The sequence below is a fragment of the Rhinoderma darwinii genome, chromosome 7, assembly GCF_050947455.1.
Source record: "Rhinoderma darwinii isolate aRhiDar2 chromosome 7, aRhiDar2.hap1, whole genome shotgun sequence".
Classification (NCBI taxonomy): Eukaryota; Metazoa; Chordata; class Amphibia; order Anura; family Rhinodermatidae; genus Rhinoderma; species Rhinoderma darwinii.
Window position 1 is genome coordinate 142,953,143 of NC_134693.1, and position 25,944 is coordinate 142,979,086.

Here is a 25,944-nt window from a genome sequence, read left to right on the forward strand (position 1 = left end):
CAGTGAATACATATATGTGGCATAAGCATATAATAATTGCAATTGATTATTAACAAAAGCTATAATGATAATTTAATTATATAACTCCCCTTTTGTTTATTACATAAACACTCTTATTAGCACAAATGTAATGCTGCTTTTTTGAGCTTTTGAAAGTACACGGATGACAAATGCACAGAAAAAGGCAAAATGCGACATAAATGTTAAAAATAAGAACAATTATCGCAACTGTTGGTTTGAGGAATGACCCAAAACCCCCACAGTTATATCACAAACAATAGGGTTATCTCTGTTTTCCCTATTGCCATTGGGGTACATAGGAAATGACCATTAATCCTAAACACGCACAGAGAACATTTTGCCATAACTAGGTACATTTAGTGTTGGTTTGGCTATTTTCTGTGCTCTGCATAATATAGTTTTCTATGTGCACAGAGTGTTCTTGGCTGCTGCAGACTCACACGCAGACGTCCTCCCCTCCTGTCTCTTATCACACTGCGCTGAGGCACTATGCGTCCCAGCAAGGCTAAATGATATACAGTGTAATTTACTGTGATTTTTTACAGTTACATAATTACATCGTTAATACGGTTGAAAAAGAAAGACATATAAAGTTTAACCAACCTTAGAAAAACTCTGTTCTATATAACTATAAAAAATGTGCTCCTTGGCTTGGCTCACTAATGCTGCTGTCAGGCTGTTCCTAATAGCTTCTGAAATGACTCTCTCAGTACCTTTGTTCCTCCCTCTTCGTTTCCCCATGGGCTCTCCGGTCTTGGTAATAAAGGACACCGATAACTGGTTCAATCGTTTCATCTTCAGTGTCACAATCTGCATTTCCCTTTGTATGTGTTAAGGATCTGCCAGGCACAGCTTCTGTATCCACGCCCATAGGTAATCAGTCTGCACCTGCTTCTATGTCTCTGAGACTGACTCCAGCTTACACCACTCAGGATGGCAGGCTTAGGAGTGGGAGAGCCTATCGCAGCCTGGCCAGACTCAGCTAGCTCCCGCCCTCTGTCTATTTATACCTGCCTTTCCTGTTCCTCCTTTGCTTGTGATTCTTCTCGTGTGGTTTCCTGGCCCTGCTACAGCTTCTATTATTTGATCCTGCTCCATACTGACCCTGGCTTACTGACTAGTCTCCTGCTCTGCGTTTGGTACCTCGTGCACTCCTGGTTTGACTCGGCTCGTTCACCACTCTTGTTGCTCACGGTGTTGCCGTGGGCAACTGCCCCTTTTCCCTTGCTTCTGTGTACCCTTGTCTGTTTGTCTGTCGGGCACTTATTGAGCGTAGGGACCGTCGCCCAGTTGTACCCCGTCGCCTAGGGCGGGTCGTTGCAAGTAGGCAGGGACTGAGTGGCGGGTAGATTAGGGCTCACTTGTCTGTTTCCTTACCCCCATCATTACAGTATGAGCGGTAAAGTAGATATTTATATTTTGGCAATAATAAATCTGTATGAAGTACGCTCCTAAACTGTGACGCCCTCTTCTTGATAGGAAAAAATGGCAGCTGTACTAGGAAATCACTTTACTTGATCTGAGAGAACCTGTTGGTGCGTCATGCATTGGAGAGAGATTTAGGCCTTGTTCACACAATGCAGGTTTAATGCAGATTTGACATGTATTTTTTAAACCAAAATGGAACCTAAACAGAAGAAATATATAAAGGAGGCATTTAAAGGGAATGTGTTGTTAGCAAAAAATTTTTTTTTTTTTTTTAGTTAAACAATTAGTGTGTAGCTGATTAAACATTGTTCTAATTTTTTTTATTTTTTTTCACGAGTCAGGAAATATTATAAATTAGATTCTAATTTATAATATTTCCCAGCACTGGTCACTAGATGGAGCAATTCCCAAAATTGCAGCAGTGCATGTGGTAAAGCAACCACATTGCTTTATGCTGCAAAATTGGGAAAAAATCCCTCGCTCTAGTGAGCTCTCAGAATCCCCCCCCTCCTTTATCCTGGCTAGTGCCGGGAGAAACGAGGGGATTGAACGGTCTAACCTCCTACACTGTGTGTCGCCATTTTTTGAGCTAACACACAGTGTAGTAGGTTTACATACAGTAGTAATCACACACTGAACACAAACATACATAGAAATAACTTACCTGCTCCAGTCGCCGCCGCTCCCTCCGGTCCATCCGCTCCGTCTGCTCCATGTGCACAAGTCCGGAAGCCGCGACCGGAAGTAGTAATCTTACTGTCCGGCCGCGACTTCCGGTCCACAGGAAAACGGCGCCGGACGGCGCTCAGTTCAACTTGGACTGTGTGGGAGCGGCGCATGCGCCGTTCCCACACAGACGGCGTACGCCATAGTGGATGGAACGGGCCCCGTTCGCAGTCCCTATGGGACTGGAGCTGCCGTATTCCATGTCTGTATGTGTCGTTAATCGACACATATAGAAATGGAGTAAAAAATGGCAGCCCCCATACGGAAGAAAAAGTGAAAAAATAAAAAAAAGTAACACACAAACACACAAATAAATACAAAAGTTTTTTATAAAACACTAACATCAAACTGATATAAAAAATTTTTTTTTTTGGCGACACTATTCCTTTAAGTGTTTCTGGATCCAATACTAGTTTTAGCTTAAAAACTGCCTCCAAAATCTACATCAAATCAGTACTGTGTGAACAAAGCCTTAGAGGGGCTGGAAGCTTGGGTGGAGAAGTGACGATTAAGTTTAATGTAGATAAATGTGTTGCACATGTGGCAAGAAAACACATTTTATAATTATATATATTACATATTTAATGGAAAAAACACGAGGTGGAACTGACAATGGACGAGACTCGAGGATATTGGTGGAGCTGTAACAACCAGTGTCAGGCAGCTGCTGCCAAGGCCAATAAAATGATAGTTCACCTTGGCATACTGGGACTTGTAGTTTCATGACAGATTAAGAGCCAAAGAATGTAGACCTTAGCTGTAGTGGATAAGTAAGTCACCAAAGATCTTGTGGTTTGTACATACATTTATTTTATTTTGGGTCCTCTGTCCAGCATATAGTCATGGGTGAGGAGGGGAATCAGCTGTCTGTGGTGGGTAATATGCTGCAGATAAAACATAGAAGGGGCTCATTGACTACTCAGGAGACATTGACAAGAGGTTGTAGACACAGGCATATGAGGGTCTCACGTGTCCATTGGCCATTACACCATCCATTGACTTATGTCCTGAGACAACGGGAACCGCGATTCATAAAAAAACGAACAATTTATTTGTCTTTTATTAATAATCTGAAGATGTTCTCACATGCAAAGAATAAGTGCGTCTCTCAGTTCTGGCGCATCAATGGCGTCCATAGTACTTCATCCTTCCTGCCCCATCACTGTTGGCAAAATTATAAATTCCTTCTGGCCGTCGCATATTGCGGAGATTTACTCAGCGGAATGCACTGGAATTCTATCACCAATTGTGGTAAGCGATGGAATACAAGGCGCGCTCCAGATTTATTATGTATTTTTGACCCTTTCTCTGCTTATCTTGACAGTTTTGAAAAGGGGCGTGGCTAATAGATGTAGTAAATTGCGACAAATTGATTAAAGGCGTTCCACCATTTTTTCCCCAAAATTATCGGTGTACGTCTTACGTCTGCCATGAGTGGGTAATAAGATGAGAAAAGCGTCTAACACACCTATTGAGTTTCCCCAAATATATTATGTCACTTGCGCCATTTTGATAGCTTTTTAACATTTAAGGGGTTTCTCAGCCATCAGTGTCCAATCAGTGGGGGAATAACCGCTGTGACTGCGCCTATCGCTAGAGTGAAGTGGAAGTGGCGCTATGAAAGATCCTGACGGCCCCGCACAGATTTATACAGAAGTCCCATGGACGGCCCATTATAGACAATGACCGACCGTGCGGCTCAAGGGGTACGGGGCTTTCCTAGCGCCATTTCTACTTTGTTCTAGCTGGTGGAGTTTGGGTTAAGCGGAGTCACAGCGGTCGGTCCCCCACTGATTGGACATTGATGGCAAGAATGGGAAAAATTCTTTAGGGTATGTTCACACGGCCTATTTACGGACGTAAATCGGGCGTTTTTGCCCCGAATTACGCCCGAAAATAGCGCCTCAATAGCGCTGACAAACATCTGCCCATTGAAAGCAATGGGCAGATGTTTGTCTGTTCACACGAGGCGTATATTTACGCGCCGCTGTCAAATGACGGCGCGTAAATAGACGCCCGCGTAGAAGAAGTGACCTGTCACTTCTTTGGCCGTAATTGGAGCCGCTATTCATTGACTCCAATGAATAGCAGCGCTAATTACGGCCGTAATTGACGCGGCGTTCAAGCGCCTGCACATGCCGGTACGGCTGAAATTACGGGGATGTTTTCAGGCTGAAACATCCCCGTAATTTCAGCCGTTACGGACCCCCGCCGTGTGAACATACCCTAACTGTTACTGAAATATAAATATATACCGACTGACGAGAGATCCATATGTGGAAATATCTTCTGTAGAAACTGAGACCCCAACCCTGAGCCGGACTCCCCCAACGTGACAGGCGGCAGGACAAATTCTTCATGTCATTTATACTCAGCATTCGATACAATGTATATCTGCCATGTACGATGGATACAAAACATCAGAGCAGTGTGTCGTTCTGTCCTATGACCTACTATATGTATATATATATAAAAAATAGCTCTGTGCTTGGACACTGTATATACTGTATATAATAGCTGTGTGTCTGGACACTGTATATACTGTATATAGTGACCTGTGCTTCATACAATGGATGTTATAGGCTCCGCACTCATATTTGGACAATATGTATATAATTTCCTGTTCGTCCTTCGGCAGAACTTACACAGGGGGTTAAAGTCTATTGACTGCCGGATAGAAGAGACGGGGTTAATAAGCAGTATATGCAAAAAAAACAAATAAATAATCAAGCACTCCGCCTCCCCTATAAAGCTGCCGGAGACCGGAGTGAAGATGCATTTTATTTGTCTCTTGCTGTGGATAGAAGACGATGATCTTCAGCGTTGCTCCCGGCCCTCTATACGGAGAGTGTTCTTTGTCCCTAAGGCCTAGGACACTGGGTGAATGTACCATACTCCTCTGGTTCTGTATACAGGGGATACCTGTCCCTCAGCACCAGAACACAGCCGTCCTGAACTCCAGTATATGGACACCTGAGAGATGTATGTATCAAGATTATCTACCCTCTGATGCCGGGGGACACAAGTTACCTGCACCTCCTGTCCGACATCGGGTGCACCAACATGGCCGCCGCTCAAGTTTCCTGGTAAGGCATTCCGGTATGTCCGATGTACTGGAGCCGGTAGTTTGGCATATGCACCTCCCTTCTCAAATAGGGCCGTCGTACTGTTTTTGTTTTTTTAAGGTTTTCAATTCAATTACATTTTTTTCCTCCCCACCTTTCAAAATCCATAACGTTTTAATTTTTCTGTGGCTCGAGTCCTATGAGGGCTTAATTTTTGCGGGGTGAGTTTTTTTTTTTTTGTAGCATCATTTATTGTACCATATAATGTACTAGGAAACGGGAAAAAATCATTTGTGGGGTAGAAAATGAAAAAAGAACAGCAATTGCTCCAATGTTTTTACGGAATTCACTGCGCAATTAAAACAACATGTTATCTTTATTCTGCGGGTCAATACGATTATGGCGATACCAAATATATATTTTTTCTATATTTTACCTGCGTATTTCGTGCATCACGCACACATTGAAGTCAATGGGTGCGTGAAAACCACGCAGGTTGCACGGAAGCACTTCCGTGCGAACTGACTGAAACAGCGCACCAGCTGTCAAAAGGATGAATGTAAACAGAAAAGCACCACGTGTTTTTCTGTTTCCGAACATCCAAACGGAGTGTCTTTGCGATGAGCGAAGCCGTACAAGCGAACCGAACTTCACCGGGTTCGGCAGAACTCGTTTTGGCCGAACCCGGCAAAAAAATGATCGGTACGCGACGTCAGGAGATAGTCACAGTCCATGGTGCTGAAAGAGTTAGCTCTTTCAGCACTTTGGACAGTGACGGCCGTCGACTAGCCTCATCTCTATGATGGCGGCTGCGCAAAAATCACGCAGCCGCGCATCAGAGACGGATGACACACGCAGCTGTCAAATGGTTTTTACGCGCGCAAAACGCAGCGTTGTTTGCGCGCGCAAAAACGCAACGTTCGTGTGTATCTGCCCTAAGAGCCAGAACTTTTTTATTTTTCCCGCGATTAGGCCGCATGAGGGCTTATTTTTTGCGGGATAAGCGGTCGTTTTTAATGCTGGGGGACAGCCAAGGTTTGATCACTTTTTATTTCATTTTTTGTGAGAGATGAGGTGACCAAAAAATAGCGATTCTGGGGTTTTAATAGTTTTTTTTTTACGGCGTTCACCGTGCGGGTTAAATAATAATATATTGTAATAGTTCAGACTTTTACGGATGCGGCGATACCAATTATGCTTATTTATTTTTTTACAATGCTTTAGGGGTAAAATGGGAAAAGTTGTTTTTTTTGGGAACTTTTAATACAATTGTTTTTGTACATAAAAAAAACCACTTTATTTAACTGATTTTTACTTTTTTATTGTTAGTCCCCCCCAGGGGACTTGAACCAGCAATTGTCGGATCACATGCACTATATACTGCAAAACATTAGTACATATTGTCCTTCTGACAGGCTTTAGGGCTTAATAGGAGCACAAAGATGGCAGACCTGGGGGTCCTCATTAGCCCCCCAGGCTGCCATAGCAACCATCGCCACCCCGCGATTGCATTGGGGGGGGGGGGGGCGCAATGAGCTGTTAGAGTGGGTCACCCCCCTCTCTTTAAAGATGTAAATGCCGTGGTTGCTATTGACTGCAGCGTTTAATGGGTTAAAACAGAGGGATCGCGAACCCACTCGTTACTCTGAAGTGTCGGCTGTAACATACAGCCGACACCCACATTGTATAGAGCGGGCTCAGCGCGTGAGCCCACCTCATACTTCCCCTGCCTGGCTATGATGTAGGGATACGCCAAATGTTGGGAAGGGGTTAAAGATCAGCTGTGTGAAAACTTCCAGGGTATGTGGTTTTCATTAGCTCCAGACTCTAGGAAAAGAGCAAGAGCGCCCCCTCCTGTCCAAGCTGATACCTGTAATGATGATGCGAGATCTGAGAATGAATTATTGTCTTCAGATTTTGATAAGTCAGAGGAGGACTCCCCTGATAACAGCCCCTTAGTCAAAAAGGAGAAAATTCCTGACTCGATTAAGACAGTAAAAAAAAAACTTTGTCTTTAAAGACATCAAAGACAAATCAAAAACAGAGCAGGTTTTTTCTCTTCCTGGGTTTAAAGGAGAAATCTTTCCCATCCCATCCGGAAGTCTCAGACTGGTTTAAAAAAGATTGGGGAAAGCCAGAGGAAATAATAATTCCTGCTCGCTTCCTTTTCACCCTTCATCCCTTTTGGGCAGTGAACTGGAAGTCATACTGAAATATTAAATGAAGACAAGGCGTTTCATTCTCCGCTTCCCCCAGGAGATCAAATTGAGATCCTATTGTGGCTAGAAAAGTCGGGGCCAATGAGGCCAGGCTACTGGATCCACCTGTAGGGGGCAGACTCCACACTTTTGCTGCTCAGTGGTCCAAAACTTTATCAGATGCCTGGGTCTCCTCGACTATCCAGCGGGGGTGCGCCCTGGAGTTACAAACTCATCCACCGGATCGGTTTCTGTTAAACAAAAACTCCATGGTCCTTCAACTTCTATAGAAATTTATACATAAATGGCTTTGAAAGAAGTTCCACCACTAGAAAGAGGCCAGGGAGTGTTCTCTCCAATATTCGCTGTTCCCAGAGCGGGAGGAAGCTCGTAGTTGGTCCTAGGACATAGATGTATTTGAACAAGTTCTTTGTCAAAAGGAAATTCAGGATAGTGAACATCCAATTGGTGATCAACATCCTTTGGACCGATGATATGATGGCTACTATTGACCTCATGGATACGTACCAACATTTTACAGTCCTCGAGGCTCACAGGAAGTTTCTTCGCATTACAGTTCTAATTCAAGGTCAAATTCTCAATTTCCAATATTCCTGCCTACCCTTCGAGATTGCCTCTGCCACCAGGGTATTTACCAATCAGCAGCCCTCAACACGAAAGGCATTTTTGTGAACTCATACCCAGACGAATAGCTCATCAGAGCTGTGGACCAATAGGAAGCCTCAAACTCATGACTTCTGACGTATACCCGGGTTTGAGGCTTCCCATTGGTCCACAGCCTCAATGCCCGCTCCGTTCATTCTTTGCTTATTCTTCAATGCCGGTATAATTTTCTTCAAGTTTCTACTGCTCGTAACTAATGCATCTTCACTCCGGTCTCCGGCAGCTTTATAGGGGGAGGCGGAGTGCTTGTTTGGTTTTTGCATATACTGCTTATTAACCCCGTCTCTTCCATACGGCAGTCAATAGACTTTAACCCTTGTGTTTCATGTAAGTACAAATATGAGTGCGGAGCCTATAACATCCATTGTATGAAGCCCCGGTCACTATTTCCCGTCCATGGAGTATTGCAGCATCATGTGACCGGCGTCAGGCTTCATGTCATGCATAGATTATATTGTTGCCATGATTATTGGAGGATGCAGATTATAATATGGCGGATCCTTCCTTCTGGTTACATGTCACCACCTCGTAGTCTATTGATATGACGTCTTCCTTCATCAGTGAAATTCTCCAGTCGTACCTGCAAATAAAACATAACAGTGAAGATCATGGACTCTACGGGCAGAGATTAGCTGAGCCTACAGTGGCCATACCAGTGATTCCCAACCCTATTACCATGGAGGAACCCCTGACATATTTAGGCACTGCCGGGGAACCCCTAATTTCATTCAACATAAAAAAATATTGCTGTAGGGGTGGATGGGATCTTAAATTTCTTGGCCAGCGTTATATTCTGTCCCAGATTTGTTGACTGTATTGCCAAGGATCTCCGAGCAGGATGAATGTAGTCCATCCCTGCTGTCAAGTGGCGGCTCTTCCTGCTGATTTCTCCTGAGGAACCTCTGACCAGCTACCTGGGAACTCTTGTTGGTAATCACTGGGTCATACGGTCACTGGACATTGGATTTGGCAGCATAGTCAGAGTAGCCCCAGGAATACTCACGCCAATCTCTGCACTGATTACAGGTCATGTCATTCATGTGGCCCTGTTCACACAGAGTTGTTTTCCGCGTTTTTTTGCAGCGGAAACTGCAGCAAATCCCTGAGGCAACAAGCGGTTAAAATTTCCTTCCATTGATTTCAATGGGTGGTGGAGTCGTTTTTTTCCCGCGAGCATTTTTTTTTGCTTGAAAAAGAAGGGGCATGCCCTATCTTGAGACGTTTTGTGCGACAAAAACCCCAATGAAATGAAAAAGTTTTTGGATGCATTTTTTTGCCGCGTCTTTGGCAAAAAACGCTTGCGGTTTTTCCCTTTGCCTGTTGAAGGAAGAGGTAAAAACGTCTAAAAAAAACCACGGCAAAAATTGTGGCAAAACCGTGTTTTTAAAAAAACCGGAGCTGACATTTCCAGGCAAAATTTTCTGCCTGCAAAAAACTCTGTGTGAACAGGACTCTAATCTTCATAGTATGTACGTTATTGCGTCATAGGAATCCTGATTTTACATTGTCTGCAATGTGCAGGGCTACAGAGAAAACATCCACCTCAGACATATAAGATTCTGCTCACACGTTGGAATTTTGCGGCAGAATCCGCTGCAAAATTCTGCCTCCCATTAATTTCAATGGGAGTGGGACGCTTCTTTTTCCCGTTAGATGATTATTTCAGTTAGCGAGAAAAAGAAGCGTCCTGCTCGATCTTCGGGCGGATTCCACCTGAACCTCCTATTGATGTCAATGGGAGGGAATGATCTTCTTGCCGTCATCAGGAATAGTTCCGTGGTGGGACCCGCCACACAAAATCTGCCATGTGATCTAGCCCTAAAGGTAAAGTTCCCGTCTAAGGTTTATGGAGTAATAGTAAAGTGCTGATGTGTAATAGGAGAATTGAGGAAGAAATTAGTCTTATTGAGAGAAATGAAGAACAGACAGGGGCATAGCTATAGGGGTGCTGAGGGGGTCCCCCTACCATATAGGGAGGCACCAGTATTATAAATGGTACATCGCTCCATAGGTTCTGAGAACAGATTACCATTCTACTTGGCAGAGACCACATTTTGGGATGAGATCCGGAAGAAAGACGTACAGGCGGCAAAAATAATATCTGGTCCTATAAAGATGAATGTCAGCTTAGAGATCCAATAGACTGGAAAAGGTCTTCTTAAAGTGACCTGGAGACCTCACTGTCCCTATTCAAACCAAGCAAAGCGGCAACCAGTGTGGGGAGGTCTCTTTTTTTTTCCCAGAACGATTGAGAATTGTCTTCAGGTAGGTCTTCGAGAGAACAGATGTTGACCTCTTCTGCTTTTTAGGATAACAATGGGATTTAGGGCGGAAGGTTTAGTAGAATCTTTATGGCTTACAGCTCATCTTTGTTCTGATTGGCTGGTGGCTCACGGGATGGTTTCTTAAGTAGACTTTGTCTCTGTTGTATTTAAGGTACGAGATGTGTTTAGTGTTAGATACTCTTGTTGAGAAAGTGGCTCCTGAAGACAGAATGGGGGAATTTTTTTAAGTTTCACCAATGGCTAAAATTTCTCTGCTAAATTCCTACTAAAATCAGGAAAGTTCAGGAGTCAGAGAAGTTCCCCTGAGGGGAGCAAAAAGTCCCTTGGCCCCATATGGGGAGACCAGAACTAGAAATGATTCATCATAGTTGGGGGACTTGCTAGAAATTTTGCATTGGGGTCCAGGATTGTCAAGATACCCATGTGCAGAGAATGATTGCCGGAGGAAGGATGACATTGAATCGTCCCAAGCAGAAGCAGAAGTGAAGAGGAGCATTGTCCTCCTCTATAGATCTGTCATGACGATGATAAACTTTCTTAACTTCATTCATTAAGGGGAATTTATTCATCCTGGCGATTCAGACGCCAGTCTTAATCTAAACATCTCTGGAGTTAGTTTGCGCCAATTTATAAAGTGTTGTATGCTATGACCTGGAGTAGATTTACCCTATGAGTTATGCTAATTTATGGCGTAAATCAGTGAATTTTTTTTCGGGCCTCGGAAGTCCCCAGGCATTTTAGCTAAGCCCCACCCACTATAAAAGCGCACCCACAACCAGACTTGACGCAAGCTGTCAGACTAGGCAAGTGGTGGCGAACTCACCATGTGACGTCCCTGACGACTGGGGCCCTGCCTGCAGAGGATTGAACCCACTATCTGGAACCTGCTAACAGACCCTGAGTGATCCTACAGGTGAAAGGTTGAACTTGTTTTCACCTGGCAGCTGCTGGTGGGTGGAGCGGACAGGTGGAGGGGACAGGTAGAGTAGTGAGACAAGCAGAGGAAATAACAAAGAAGTAACGTAGAACAATGCAGTGAAACACAAGATAAGTCAGGCAGAACACGATAAATCAAATGCGGTACAAAATCGGAATACAAGAGAATGGTCAGGAGAGCCGGGGTCAGACAACAAGGTAACAACAATCCCATCTCATGGCAGCCAAAGAACAAATGAGCCACGGGAAGTGAATCTATGGCAAGGAGGTCTAGCACCAGGGGTGTTATATAGGAGGCTAATTAGATGATTGAGAGTGATAGCTAAGTAAACCACTCCAGCTTTTAACCCTCGCCTACCTCTCAGACCAGCTCTGAGAACCGGTGAATGGGACAGCAAATCAAAAAATACAAGGGGGAGTCCGTCACGTTGACTATTCCTGTAATTAAAGAATGCAGTAGAGGCCGCAATAGATCTCAAGGGCGTGACCTACTGATCCAGGAATCTGTTGGCAGTAGCTGGAGATTTGAGGATATGTTCAGATTAGAGAATTGATTCCACAACCTCAGATGAGTACCGGGAAAATGCTGAGAACCTGTTGTGAGTTGGCTCCTCACCAGTCACCAGTCACAGGAGACTTCGGAGCTACTCTGAACACTATGCCCCATTGGCTTTTTGCTTAGAGATCTTCACATTTCCCACCTGACCTCTATCCTGCATTAGACTTGAATAAGGACTTCACATCTTTCCAATAATATTTTTCGTTTTGCTCCTTTATGTAAGTCCCGGGAACATGACACTTACCGTGTGAGGAGTCGGTGTTACTGACACCTCTAAAACACTGACGGCTCTTTACATTTTTCTCTGGGTGGAAAAAGATAATATAAAGTTTTGGTACAAAGAGACCTCCGAGTATGACTGTAGCACAAAGACTGACGGAGACACAGAGGGACGTGATCTGAACCTGAGGAGACACAAGAGACAAACACAACTGTCAGCAAGCAGGTCTTCACGGCAACAATCATACGTAGAACTTAAGAACTGGTTTAGTTTGGGTTCTTGAGAGGGGAAGGACTTCCTAGAAGGGCTGTGGACACATGGAACTTCTCTATGATTCCTTGAACTTCTCTATGATTCCTTGAACTTCTCTATGATTCCTTGAACTTCTCTATGATTCCTTGAACTTCTCTATGATTCCTTGAACTTCTCTATGATTCCTTGAACTTCTCTATGATTCTTTTTCTCTAATAATTAAAGTACTAAGTAAATATGCCACGGACATAGCTCGAAATAACAGAAATGTTGAAGCTAAAAGTGGACCAAGCCATTAAAATGTCAGTGTGGAGTCCCAGCTATGAACCACAGTGATGTTATCTTTACACCTGTCTCATTGACATTTCAGAAGACAGGTAATAGTGGAGGAACACTTCATGTATTATTTGGATCCTCACTTTTTTCTAGACTTGAGGCATTTTGCTGCCGCCCCTATACCTGGGCCCGATGGTACGACCTAATTGTTATGGCGGCGGTCACGGACCGCAACTTTCATTTACTTGCCTCCCGCAGATCCTTCTCGTCCTGTCGACGTCTTCCTCCCCCGAGACGTCGGCAGATGCGCACGCTCTGTCCCGTAGTGATCACTAGAGGGCACGCGCGCGCTGGTTCCCGGCCTTAGAGGGCCAGCGCGCACATATGTAAATAATTAATTATTTCGTGATCGACCTGAACTATAAAAAGTGCCCTGCCCTTCTGATCCTTTCCTGAGCGTTGTTAGTTAATCCCATGTTAGTCTTTGCAACTGGTCCCTTAGTGTTATCCTGTTCCCGTAGTTTCCCGTGCCCTGCTACCTGTATCCCGTGCTGTGTCCTTGCATCTGAGCCTGTTAGTGTTTGAGTCATGTCATACTGCACCTCCTGTCATCTACCACATCCAGTGTCATCCGCCACGTCTTGTGTAACCTACTGCACCCACCTCCATCCGTGCTAAAGCCTCGGGCATTGTCTGGACTATTCCTGGTACCCTTGTGCTATGAACTGGTATAGACTCTTGCATAGACTGTGACTTGACCAGCTGCCTCTCCGCTATGACGGAGCGGCCTACTGGGTCCACATACCCAGTGATTGTGACACTAATATTATATATTTGCTTGACTGGTAAGATGAAGTGTTGTGTCTCTTGATTTTACCTTGGGATGATCGGAGGTCACATAGAAGGTGGGCAGGAAGGCCAACCAGATGATGCAGGTGGTGTACATGGTGAAACCAATGCATTTGGCTTCGTTGAAGTTTTCCGGATACTTGCGGGTTTTAAAGGCGTAGACTGTGCAGAGGAGGATCAGCAGAACATTGTACACAAGAGAGATCAATATTCTGTGGTCTCCTGATTTACAGCTCAGTACTATATGTGTATATCTCGAGATATGGGCTCAATGACTTCAGCTGGGTCTATAATCAGCCAAATTAACAGCCCCAGGACCTGGCAGGAGATGAGGACCAGGCAGATAGACACTTGAGATGCCAGGCTTGTGTAGCGCGGTTCTACAATCCCCTTCTTTGCGCTGTTGAAGATGCGGGTGATACGATTGGTCTTTGTTAATAAGGCAGAATAACAAATAGCAAAGAAGGTGGCAAGTCCAAGACGTCGAAGACTACAGGTGGCATGTGAAGGCCGGGCAATGAAGATAAAAGTCATGGTGTAGAGGAGCAGGACGCCACCTAACAGGATGTAACAGAATTCACGCCCCGAGGCCTTCACAATTGGGGTGTTGTTATTCCGCACCAGGACTCCAACCACAAAGATGGTGGAAAGAATTCCCAGGCAGGAAAAACTGACTGATCCTATAGCCAGCCCATCCCCCCACTGGATGCAATCTACAGGGAGCTTGAAGCAGCCACTGTGGTTTGTGTTGGGTCGGTGTCCGGGGTCACACTCTTTGCATGTGAACTCATTTTCTAGAAACTCATTTTCAGGACACTTGATGCAATTCCAACAGCAATGATTCGCCTGGTCAATGCTCTTCATTTCATGTTCCCCACAAGGTTTACCACAATTGGATTCGGGCACCTTGTTACTTTCCCACATGATCTGAGTAGTATTGAGTGTCAGCTCATCTGCCCAGGAGCCTATCTGCTGGTACTGCAAGCTTCCATTGATCTTCTGGATAATGAAGATGTTGTATCTGGCAGGTCCAACGCCATTGTGGTCAAATCCTACTGTGTACTGAACATCCGGAGGAGTGAAAGGCGCTGAGGAGTGGAAACAATGTATCAATAGATGAGATATGTGACAACAAACATTCTATTACATCAACTCATATGCCAACTGTTTAATGACTTAAAGCGTCGTCCTAAGTATCTTCTCCTATGTCCTCATGACAACACTTCCTGCTTGTGCATTTAATGGCTTTATTATAGGCAGTTTTATGTGTATATTTTTGGGCACGGATGTTTATGATGATTTGGATCCACACAATTTCACTATTGTAAAATTGGAGGAGTCTAGAGCTAAGGGCAAGAAGTGTTATCATGAGGACACAGTAGAGAATCAACTTTAGTCATCAGCCGCCATCTGAAACTTACTTTGATAACCTTCATTAAATGGGGTTTTATTTATTACATAATTAAATATTCTGCAACTTTCTAATAAAGTGACCAAGTCCTGCTCAGATATGAAGGAAAATGGGAAAGAATGGACAAGATTGTGTGGATTTCTTTATTCTCGGTATGAAAAATAAAAACAATGAACTTTTATTATAAACGATTAAAAAAGATAATAATAATAATGTAAAGTCGCCTGTAACTATTTGCGTGAGTGACGACCAACTTCATACTTTCTGGATTTAGTAAATTTTTCGATAAGCAATCGCCATGGTGTCCGATGAATACAATACACATGGATGTGGTTCATATATTTATATTCATATATAGCAATTTTGTTTGAGCTAAACAAAGCAGCAACACAAATCTATGTCCTGGACTCTAGGATGATAACTATCACCTACACCGATACAATGTAGCAAACTATGTAAACAGCAGTGGCCAGTTTTTAGTTTTTACATGTTAACAATTCTTGTTTTCATTCACTGACAGCAAGTGTAGATCTCTAACAATAATCTGTTTTTCCTTAGTCCTAACAGCAGCACAATAATGGGATAATTCTGCTCCTGTGAACTAGTAGGACAGATGGAATTTTTTATTTAATTAAATGAAACACTAGTATAAAGGTTGATAAATATTCAGTGCGAGATCCAAGTTGCACACAAATCTGATCTAGCCCAAGAGGTGGACACTGCTCTAGTAGAGGGGGCCCTAAAAAATGAGCTGGATCAGAGATCTAACAATGTTCGCCGGTCTGATGGTCTCTACACTCCATCTACCCAGGGTGGGAGTCGTGGATTTTAACCATTTGTTTCTTTCAGAAAACAATTAATAAATTCTCAACCTTCCTGATCTCTTACTCCAAGCCAAATAGATCTCAAGACAACAGGACAGATCTAGGAATGGAGATTATGTTCCTCACGACAGGTAGACACGTCCCAGGACACTGGAAGGAAGACGACCTGATTACAGGTTACACACAAGTCCAAGTCATGGAGGAATCTGACGTACGGATCCACTGATGACAAGGCTTGGAGCTCCCCTATTGTCTTGACAGATGTTATGGTTAGGGACGGACATGCCACATGTGGAAACCGTGCAGCTGCATAGGAGCCCAGTACATTGCATGTAAGGGACTGAGACAGTGGCTCACAATTACTGGTGTAATGTTGGAGTGACACAACGTGGCGTGCCATGATAAACTATTGGAGAGCATGGGGGCCCATATACCCCTCATGCATGGGGGCTCTCCACCGCCTGTGTCTGCCCCTGATTATGACCAGGCGGAAATAACCTTTTAGTATAGGTAATTATGTGGGACGTCTTCCAGAGGTTCAGAGGTAGATGAGCATAAACCTCTTAGGACTAAAGCAATGTTCCATTTTACCACAGGTCTGAGGATACTAGGTCTCATTCTTGTAGACTGTTTCAGGAACCTTTTCACCCGGGACTTTTGTGACAAGGATCTTACCCAAAATGGCGGACCTGGACTAAATTTGGACCTTTAAGTTCGATGGACTTTTTTTGTCCTATTTTGAATCCTTCCTACAGAAAGTCTAGAATGTTGTTAATCCGAGGGTTGGAATTATCTACTCCTTGAGTGGAATTCAAAGCTGAAAAGATCCATTCGACCCTTGTGTAAGCCTTCTTGGTAGATTCACACCTGGACTGTGAGAAGGTCTTCATAAATTCATTGGAGAGCTCTTTAGAGTATAAAAGGGTCTGGTCAACCTCCAGGCTGTCAGGTTGAGACTCTTTGGGTCCTGGCAGAGTTGAGTCCCCTGAGACGCCAAGATCTGCTCTGGGAGAAGTCTCCAGTTACACCCTCGACTCATCAGAATGAGGTGGGAATACCATGAGCTCTGTGGCCAGAACGGTATGATAGCTTTTACTGTGGTCTAGTCTTGCCTGATTTTCATCAATACCCTGGGTATCAAGGAAACCAGAGGGAAAGTGTAGACCAGCCTGGACCTCCTAGGGATGGACAGGCAATCCACTGCCAAGGGATTGTCCTCCTGATAAAGAAAGAGAGATGTTTCCACCTTGGCGCTGATCTGTTCGCCATGAGATTGATCTCTGGCACTCCCCACATCCTGGCAATTTGCTTGAAGATCTCTGATTCAGAGACATTTCACCCGAGACTGCTAGATCTTGAATAAGTCAGTCGGCAATTATGTTGAGGGAGCCTTGAATATGTACAGCAGACAGATGGGTAGGTTCAACTCTGTTCATATCAAGATTTTTTCCTATTCAGATCAGGTGCCACCCTGCATGATGTTATGATATCCAACTTTACACAGACTGCTTTCCCCTGGACTTGCAGAGTATATAATATGGCTATGAGTTCCTTTAGGATCAAGGACATAGACCTCTAGTGGGGACTCCTTGAGTCCTGAAAAGTATATTTCTACAGGTATACTCCCAACCTAGTTGAGCTGCATATATAGTCAAAAAAATCCAGAGATGCTGGATCGAGGACCTCCCGTCTCTGAGATGTTTCCATGTCTAACGGATTCATGGGTTTGCAGGTTCTGGATCTCTCTCTGGAGGGGTCGTAATTGTCGTAAGACCCAAAGAAAATCCTCTCCAGCTGCTGACATGAAATGTAAGACCCTCTGCTGTCAAGATTCTTTTCCACCAAGCGGGACGAAGAGAGAAAATATCTCCTGGGAATTTATGACAAAACCTAAGAACGTCTTTGTTCTTGATGGATCAATGTCCGACTTTTCACAATTTATTATCCAACAGCGTTGGAGTTACTGGACAGAAGTTTGAAGATGAAGCATCAGATGAATCGTCCAGGTATAGAACCACAGGTATCCCCTGTTTTCTTACAGGCAGCTATAGCGGACATCACATTAGAAAAGGTGTGAGGAGCCGAAGAGATCCTGAAGAGGAGAGCTGTGAATTGCAGGGTGCTTGACCATGCCTCTTATCTGCACAGCTGTTCTTAGATATTGTTGGAGAGGCAGGAAAAGGGTAATTTGAAGGTATTTATCATTCACGACTAGAGAGGTCATGAAATTTCGTTTTCATGGATTTTATTGTCTCCTATATGAATTTCTTGTTCCTGAGGAAACTAAGGTTGATACCTTTCCTTTATTTGCACAAAGGCTTAGGAGCCAGGACTATAGGAGAATAAACCCCAGGTCCTCTCTCAGGACTAGGAACCTCTTCTAGGATCGTCCCGTCTAGGAATTGTAGAAAGGAGACATCCAGGATGCCTTTATGTAAAGGAGCAGAACAAGGAAGAGAATGAAAATCTATTGAACAGCCGGACTGCATGATCTTCAACCTCAGGAGAAGGTTATACTTTGCCAGCTTCAGAAGAAAGTTGGAGGTGCCCCATAGAGGAATGGATCTGAGATCAGAGTTTGGGCTTTCTGGTGTCAGAAATTGAATCTGAATCATCGCTTCCAGGGGGGACTTCGACCTTAATGCAGAGCCCTTGACCGCTCGGTCATCCTGATTGACTGTTAACTATGGAGCCTCTTAATTGCCCTCTGTGGAACCTTGGTCTGCCTCTGTATTGACTTCTGGGGCGTCAGAGGAAGTTTTTTTTTACATTTGACCACATTTGAAGGGTCTATGTCTACCTCATGGGACTGGGTAATGATTACCCCTTTTTGTCAGAAAAGCCCTCAATTATTTTAATCAGCTCAGAGGCAAAGAGTCTACTTCACTCATACTCTAACTCACAGAGGTTGTACTAGCAAGCATGAACTGCTACGCAAAGTTTAAGCCAGAGTGAACGTCTACCAGCAATAGATAGGACTATAGTCTTGTCTAACAACTTCACCTGTTGGGAGCTAGTATCACCCAGATAGTCAGGGGCCCAATTGATGATATTATCATGTGGAACTGTGGCATTTATATCTACTTGAATCAGGAGGATCCATTTTTTGTTGAGCCTTGGAGATTTCCAGAAGTCAGTGGAACCGGGAATTTCCAGCCAATCTTCCATGCCGACACCCGCCAGGCCCACAGCTGTGCAACATCTGCGATCAGGCACACTTAGCTTAGCTATAGGATAAGGCAACGTTCTTGAGCCAGGTTGCAGCCGGACCTACAATCTCGTTATTCGTAGCCAAATGTGTAATCCATTGCGCCACTGGCACTGCTCAGTAGAGTAGACACTTCAAAGCACACACTTAAAGATTTGACCTGATCTGAGCAGGTACAATAGTACGTGTAATGATTCGGGGTAGGGAGACGGACAGGTGAGCCCTAATCTACCCGCAACTCAGTCCTTGCCTAATTGCACGGCCCGTCCTAAGTGACGGCGTACAACTGGGCGACGATCCCTACGCTCAATAAGTGCAAGACAGACAACACAAGACAAGGGCACACAGAAGCAAAAGGGGGAAGTAGGGGCAGTTGCCCACGGAAACACCGTGAGCAACAGGCAGTGGTGAACGAGCCGAGTCAAACCAGGAGAGTACGTAGTAGCAAAATCAGAGCAGGAGAATAGTGAGTTAAGCCAGGGTCAATAAGTAACAGCAGTCAATCAGGTAAATAGCAGGAATCGCAGAGCCAGGAAACCAGACAATCACAGGCAAGGAACATGCTGGAAGTGAGGGTATAAATAGACCAAGGGCGGGAGCTAGAACCGTCAGGCCAGGCTGTGATAGGTTCTCCCTCTCCTCAGCCTGCCAGCCAGAGTGGTAACAGATCGCGTCACTCTAGCAGACCTTGGAGCTGATGAAGGCTGATTAACCCCGGGCGTTGACACAGAACCTGTGTCTGGCAAACCCTTTACAGTACACCTGGACAATCTTGGTGATAGCCATATAAATCTTTAGAGTAGGACCCCACTGCTTAAGGCCCCATGCACACAAACGTAAAAACGCCCGTAATTACAGGCCGTAATTAGGGCACGTTTTTACGGGCCCATGGACTTCTTTTGGCCACGGGTACCTCCCCGTATGCTTACAGAAAGGTGCCCGTGCCGTTGAAAAATCTAGAACATGTCCTATTTCATGCCGTAATTACGGCACGGGCAGGCCCATAGAAGTCTACGGGGCTCCCGTAATTACGGGTGACTACGTGTGTGCACCCGTAATTACGGCAGCGTTGCTAGGCGACGTCAGTAAATAGTCACTGTCCAGGGTGCTGAAAGAGTTAAGCGATCGGCAGTAACTGTTTCAGCACCCTGGACAGTGACTACCGATCACAATATAGATCAACCTGTAAAAAAAAAAAGACGTTCATACTTACCCAGAATTCCCTGCTTCTTCCTCCAGTCCTGGGATGACGTTACAGCCCATGTGACCGCTGCAGCCAATCACAGGCCAATCACTGGCTGCAGCGGTCACATGGACTGCCGCGTCATCCAGGGAGGTCGGACTGGATGTCAAGAGAGGGAAGCGTCACCAAGACAACGGCCGGGTAAGTATGAATTTCTTTTACTTTTTCTGCGGAAAGGGCTTCCCCTTCTCTCTATCCTGCACTGATAGAGAGAAGGGGCTGCCGATTACTGCAGTGTAATTTTGCAGCGAAAACGTGCCCGTAAATACGGGTGGAATACTGGTGACCAAGGACCCGTATTTACGGGAGGACAAAAATACGTTCGTGTGCAAGAGGCCTAAGTGTACCTCATCCATAGGAAACATGGACCTTACTTAGGATGTTTCCACTTCTGCCATCATAGCTTTTTTCAAAGCTTCATCCAATTTGAAGGTCCTAGGCCCCTAGAGGTGGAAACTTGAGCTTCCCCCTGGTAAACATCTTGCTCACTTGACCTAATGGATTTCAATAATTTCCATTAGAATGATATATATTGACTGGGGGCGTTGTTTAGACTTTCCTGATAGAAGGGAGACGGACTCTTTCATCTCAGCATGGATTTTTCGGCTTCGAGTCCTTAACTCACATCAGTTATTCTTGGCACTTATACTTTCATAGCTACAGGCAGGGGGATATCACAATCCCTGTAGCTACAGTGCTCTCAATTGGAGGTTGTTTTTCTTTTAAAACCCACAGCTGGGGCTCTATATTGCTCCTTCCCTAGCAGGCGGCTACTTCTGCTGAGGAGCCTCCTTCCAACTTCTGTCGCCAGATCCTGCTGAAGACATCTAAGAAATAGATTAATTAGAAATTAATACCAAGAAAGGTATTAATATGAGGCAGTGCAGCACTATGTCCGGTTTAAATAGTGGGAACTGGAGCAAAAGAGAGGCGAAGCTTCGTCAACTGCACCTGTACCATGCTGTATTCACACGACAGGGTCCGAGTGTCGGCCGATAAAAACGTCCGTTTTGGTCCGTTTTTCTTGTCCGTTTTGCATCTGTTACGTTTTCGTTCCGGGCCGTGTTTCCGTTTTTAATAGCCGATTTTGACCCGTTTTGCATCTGTTTTTTTACCTGTCCGTTTTAAAAATGGATGAATTTAATTTGTACATTTTCTGCCACACACAGCCCTCTGTAGATAATTCCACACACTGCCCTCTGTAGATAATTCCACACACTGCCCTCTGTAGATAATTCCACACACTGCCCTCTGTAGATACTGTCACTGCCCCCCTGTAGGTAATGCCACACAGCCCCCCTTGTAGGTAGTGCCACACAGCCCCCCTTGTAGGTAGTGCCACACAGCCCCCCTTGTAGGTAGTGCCACACAGCCCCCCTTGTAGGTAGTGCCACACAGCCCCCCTTGTAGGTAGTGCCACACAGCCCCCTTGTACATAGTCACCCCCATAGATGGCACCCCCCCTACCTTCCTGTAGGGGACGGCTCCAGGAGAAGTCCCTCACTTCACTGTCCATATATGGACAGTGAAGTGAGGGACTTCTCCTGGATCGGAATCCCCGGCCACATCGCTGGGGTTTCCAGTTCAGAAGTCCCTGACGTCACTGTGTCCATATGTTTACAGTGAATAGCCCCATTTGGGTGTCTTATGTTCCTAATGCGGCCGTGTGACGGCTGTTCAAAGAACGGCCGTCGCACAGCCGGGAGTCCCTGTTGTGTGAATAGGGCCTAACTAAAGGAGCCTACTTCCAAAACAGAAAATATTTTAAAGAATAGGATGTAATTATAAAACAAAAGAAAAGGCTTCCTCTACATACAAATAATAATTTTCTCAGGAATACTCTTATCTGAGAAATGCTGAAAACTCAGCGCGCCTCCGTCCCAACACGTGAAACGTCCCAAAGGACTCTGACTCGGACTGCCTAGAGGGAGAAAAACGTTACTGTGCATTAGTGCAACAACAAGCTAAAACATTCAATAGATTGCATAGGGTTAAAAAAACACCCTTGTAAACCTCCCAGTTCAATCTAGGACGTCCAGCGTAATAAATGTAAAGAGAAACATAACGCAAAGAAGCAGAGCAAACGCTTGATCCAAGTCCACACAGGACAGAAAAACACAAGATGCGGGGGGCTAGATGTCAATGTAGGGTGGGGGGCTATTGTGCTGCTGGTAGGACGTAAGATCTTGATAATGGTGAGGATTAGAATCACAAAGTCTATTAATATGTTGCATTAGCCCGACAGTGATAAGCGCTAAATATTTCATAAATAAGCACACAATTCCTTCCATGTACCCAATGTAATAATCGCTCTTACCGGTAAAACTTGTGTTTCTTAGAGATGTAATGAAGGCGCTCTTGTTCTCCACCAAACATTCAGAGCTCATATTGGGGCAGGTGCCGCGGTACATTCCCTGCAGGGCAGAAGCTATGGCGTACACGGCATTGACTACAAACATGACCTTGGGTGAAGGTTGAAATTCTGTTTTGAGTGTCGATTTCTTAAAGTTTCTTTCTTTGGGAAATGAAGGAAAATTTATGGAATCCGGAAACATGGATCTGAATTGTGGGTCTGTGACATTGTAGGCGTTCGCTTCCATCTCTGCCTGGAAATGTTCATTAAATCTCTGCAGTGGATATGACTGAATGTTAACAGTAATGATACGTCCAGGCACGTCATATGTCTCCAAAATGTTCTTTGCTGCTCCCCAGGTAATGCCGACCACCCAGGTGAAGGATACAGTGCGGACATCTAGAAGGAGACCACTTAGTTCATATAAATCAACAAAGAGAACAACCACATTTGCCTTGGGGTGACGCCGCAGGTCGCTGATGACCTTGGATTTGTCTCCCAAACACATATTTATACTGGCAGCGAAACAGATGCCATGACGTTGGGCTTCAGTCTTGAATTCTTCCATGGCTGACATAAGAGAACGTTTAAAAGATGACAGAACGGACACATAGGTCCAGCTAAAGTGGGTGAGAATATCGACAATAGCTTTATACTGATACTGAGCAGGGGGCGCCATGCGCAGGAACAAAGGCCCTTTAGGTAATTTGGGATGTGTGGTGGTGCAGCTGATCACTGGTTTATCTGAATTCTGGAAATATTCAAGAACCTAAAAGAAAGAAATACAAAGCAATCATTAGAAGAACTAAAGTGACAATAACAAGAATCACCCCAGGATTTGTGCCTCAGGGTAGATAACAAGAATACTATGTGTAGTAAAATTCAGGATTCTCTTCTACTAGATTAGTAAGAGCGCCTGTCTCTCTCTCTCTCTTTCTCTCTCTCTCTCTCTCTCTTTCTCTCTCTCTCTCTCTCTCTCTTTCTCTCTCTCTCTCTCTCTCTGGAGGACCGGACACTTAGTACATTACACGGACAGCTCAATGATTTCAATGAGAACTGTGTAATACTTAATTTCCCCTGTGGGGGCGCTGCAGGGAAGCTGAACACTTGTTACTGGATTCCCCCACAGATTACAGATGATTGTTGGTAACCCATCTAACAAAAAAAGATTGTCCAAAGTGGAGCATCCCTTTAAGAAACAGAGATACATAACCTATATAAAAAGTATGTGTACAGCCCTCCTAATTATTGAGTTTAGGTCTTTCAACCACAATTATTGCAAACTGGTGAATAAAAACAAGCACACAGTCATGTGATCAGCATAGACAAACATTGCTAGTAGTATGGGTCATAATGAAGAGCTAAGAGCTCAGCGATTTTATATGTGGCACTGTAATAGGATGCCACCTGCTCTGCTAGATCTGCCCCGGTCACCTGTAAGTGTTATTATTTGCTAGATCTGCCCTGTCACCTGTAAGTGTTATTACTATCTGATAGATCTACTCCAGTTACCGGTAAGTGTTATTATCTGCTAGATCTGCCCTGGTCACTTGTAAGTGTTATTATTATCTGATAGATCTGCTCCGGTTACCGCTAAGTGTTATTATCTGCTAGATCTGCCCCGGTCACCTGTAAGTGTTATTATCTGCTAGATCTGCTCCGTTCACTGGTATGTGTTATTACTATCTGCTACATCTGCCCAGGTCAAGTGCTATTATCTGCTAGATCTGCCCTGGTCACCTGTAAGTGCTATTATTATCTGCTATATATGCTCCAGCTCCCTGTAAGTGTTATTATTATCTGCTCGATCTGCTACTGTCACCTGTAAGTAGTGTTATTATCTGCTAGATTTGCCCCGGTCACCTGTAAGTGTTATTATTATCTGCTCCAGTCACCTGTAAGTGCTATTATTATCTGCTAGATCTGCCCCGGTCACCTGTAAATGCTATTATTATTTGCTAGAACTTCCCCGGTCACCTGTAAGTGTTATTATATGCTCCAGTCACCTGTAAGTATTATTATTATCTTCTAAATCTTCTCCAGTCACCTGTAAGTGTTATTATTATCTGCTAGATCTTCCCCGGTTACCTGTAAGTGTTATTATCTGCTCCAGTCACCTGTAAGTGTTATCATCTGCTAAATCTGCTCCGGTCACCTGTAAGTGCGATTATTATCTGCTAGATCTGCCCTGGTCACCTGTAAGTGCTATTATTATCTGCTATATATGCTCCAGCTCCCTGTAAGTGTTATTATTATCTGCTCGATCTGCCACTGTCACCTGTAAGTAGTGTTATTATCTGCTAGATTTGCCCCGGTCACCTGTAAGTGTTATTATTATCTGCTCCAGTCACCTGTAAGTGCTATTATTATTTGCTAGATCTTCCCCGGTCACCTGTAAGTGTTATTATCTGCTCCAGTCACCTGTAAGTGTTATTATTATCTGCTGAATCTCCAGTCACCTGTAAGTGCTATTATTATCTGCTAGATCTTCCCCGGTCACCTGTAAGTGTTATTATCTGCTCCAGTCACCTGTAAGTGCTATTATTCTCTGCTAGATCTGCCCGGTCACCTGTAACTGTTATTTTTATCTGCTAAATCTGCTCCGGTCACCTGAAAGTGTTATTATTATCTACTAGATCTGCTCTAGTCACTTGTAAGTGTTATTATTATCTGCTAAATCTGCTCCAGTCACCTGTAAGTGTTATCATCTGCTAAATCTGCTCCGGTCACCTGTAAGTGTGATTATTATCTGCTAGATCTGGCCCGGTCACCTGTCAGTGTTATTATTATCTGCTAGATCTGCTCCAGTCACCTGTAAGTGTTATTATCCGCTAGATCTGCACTTCTAAGTGCTGTTATTGTGAAATGGAAGCTTCTAGGAGTAACAACAAATCCACCATGAAGCAAAGCTTAATGTAATAAGTTTGTATGGTTGCTGCACACAAGCCTAATACCACCACGCACAATGCCAAGCGTCGGCTGGAGTGGTGTTAATCACATCAGCACTGGAAACTGGAGCGATGAATCACGTCTTCTTTATATGACTGTCTGATCGAAGAATCTGGATTTGTCTGATGCCAGGAGAACGTTACCTATCAGAATGCATAGTGCCTACTCTAACATTTGGTGGAGGAGGGGCAAGGGTCTATTTTTCATGGTTTGGCCCCTTATTTCCAGTAAAGGGTTAATGCTACAGCATACAAAGACATATTACATGATTGTAGCTTCCAGCTTTTGGTAACAGTTTGGAGTTCGGCCCTTTCCTGTTTTAGCACACACCGAGCTCCAGAAATACATACGAGCAGTTTGGGGTGGAGGAACTCGATTGGCCCCACATAACCCAGACCTCAAACCCATACAACATCATGGGATGAATTGGAACGGTGGTTGTGATCTAGGCCCTCAC

The 25,944-nt window shown here is 44.4% G+C and overlaps 1 protein-coding gene across 1 annotated transcript in view; it reads right to left on the minus strand.

Moving 5' to 3' along the window:
* Positions 1 to 8,633: 8,633 nt before the first annotated feature.
* The window catches only part of LOC142657497 (metabotropic glutamate receptor 2-like), a 17,943-nt gene continuing 632 nt past the window's right edge, over positions 8,634 to 25,944 (minus strand). The window contains 6 exon segments of the mRNA XM_075832533.1: positions 8,634 to 8,702; positions 10,517 to 10,605; positions 12,147 to 12,306; positions 13,528 to 13,749; positions 13,752 to 14,587; positions 22,503 to 23,307. Coding sequence (XP_075688648.1) covers positions 8,634 to 8,702; positions 10,517 to 10,605; positions 12,147 to 12,306; positions 13,528 to 13,749; positions 13,752 to 14,587; positions 22,503 to 23,307 — 2,181 coding nt within the window.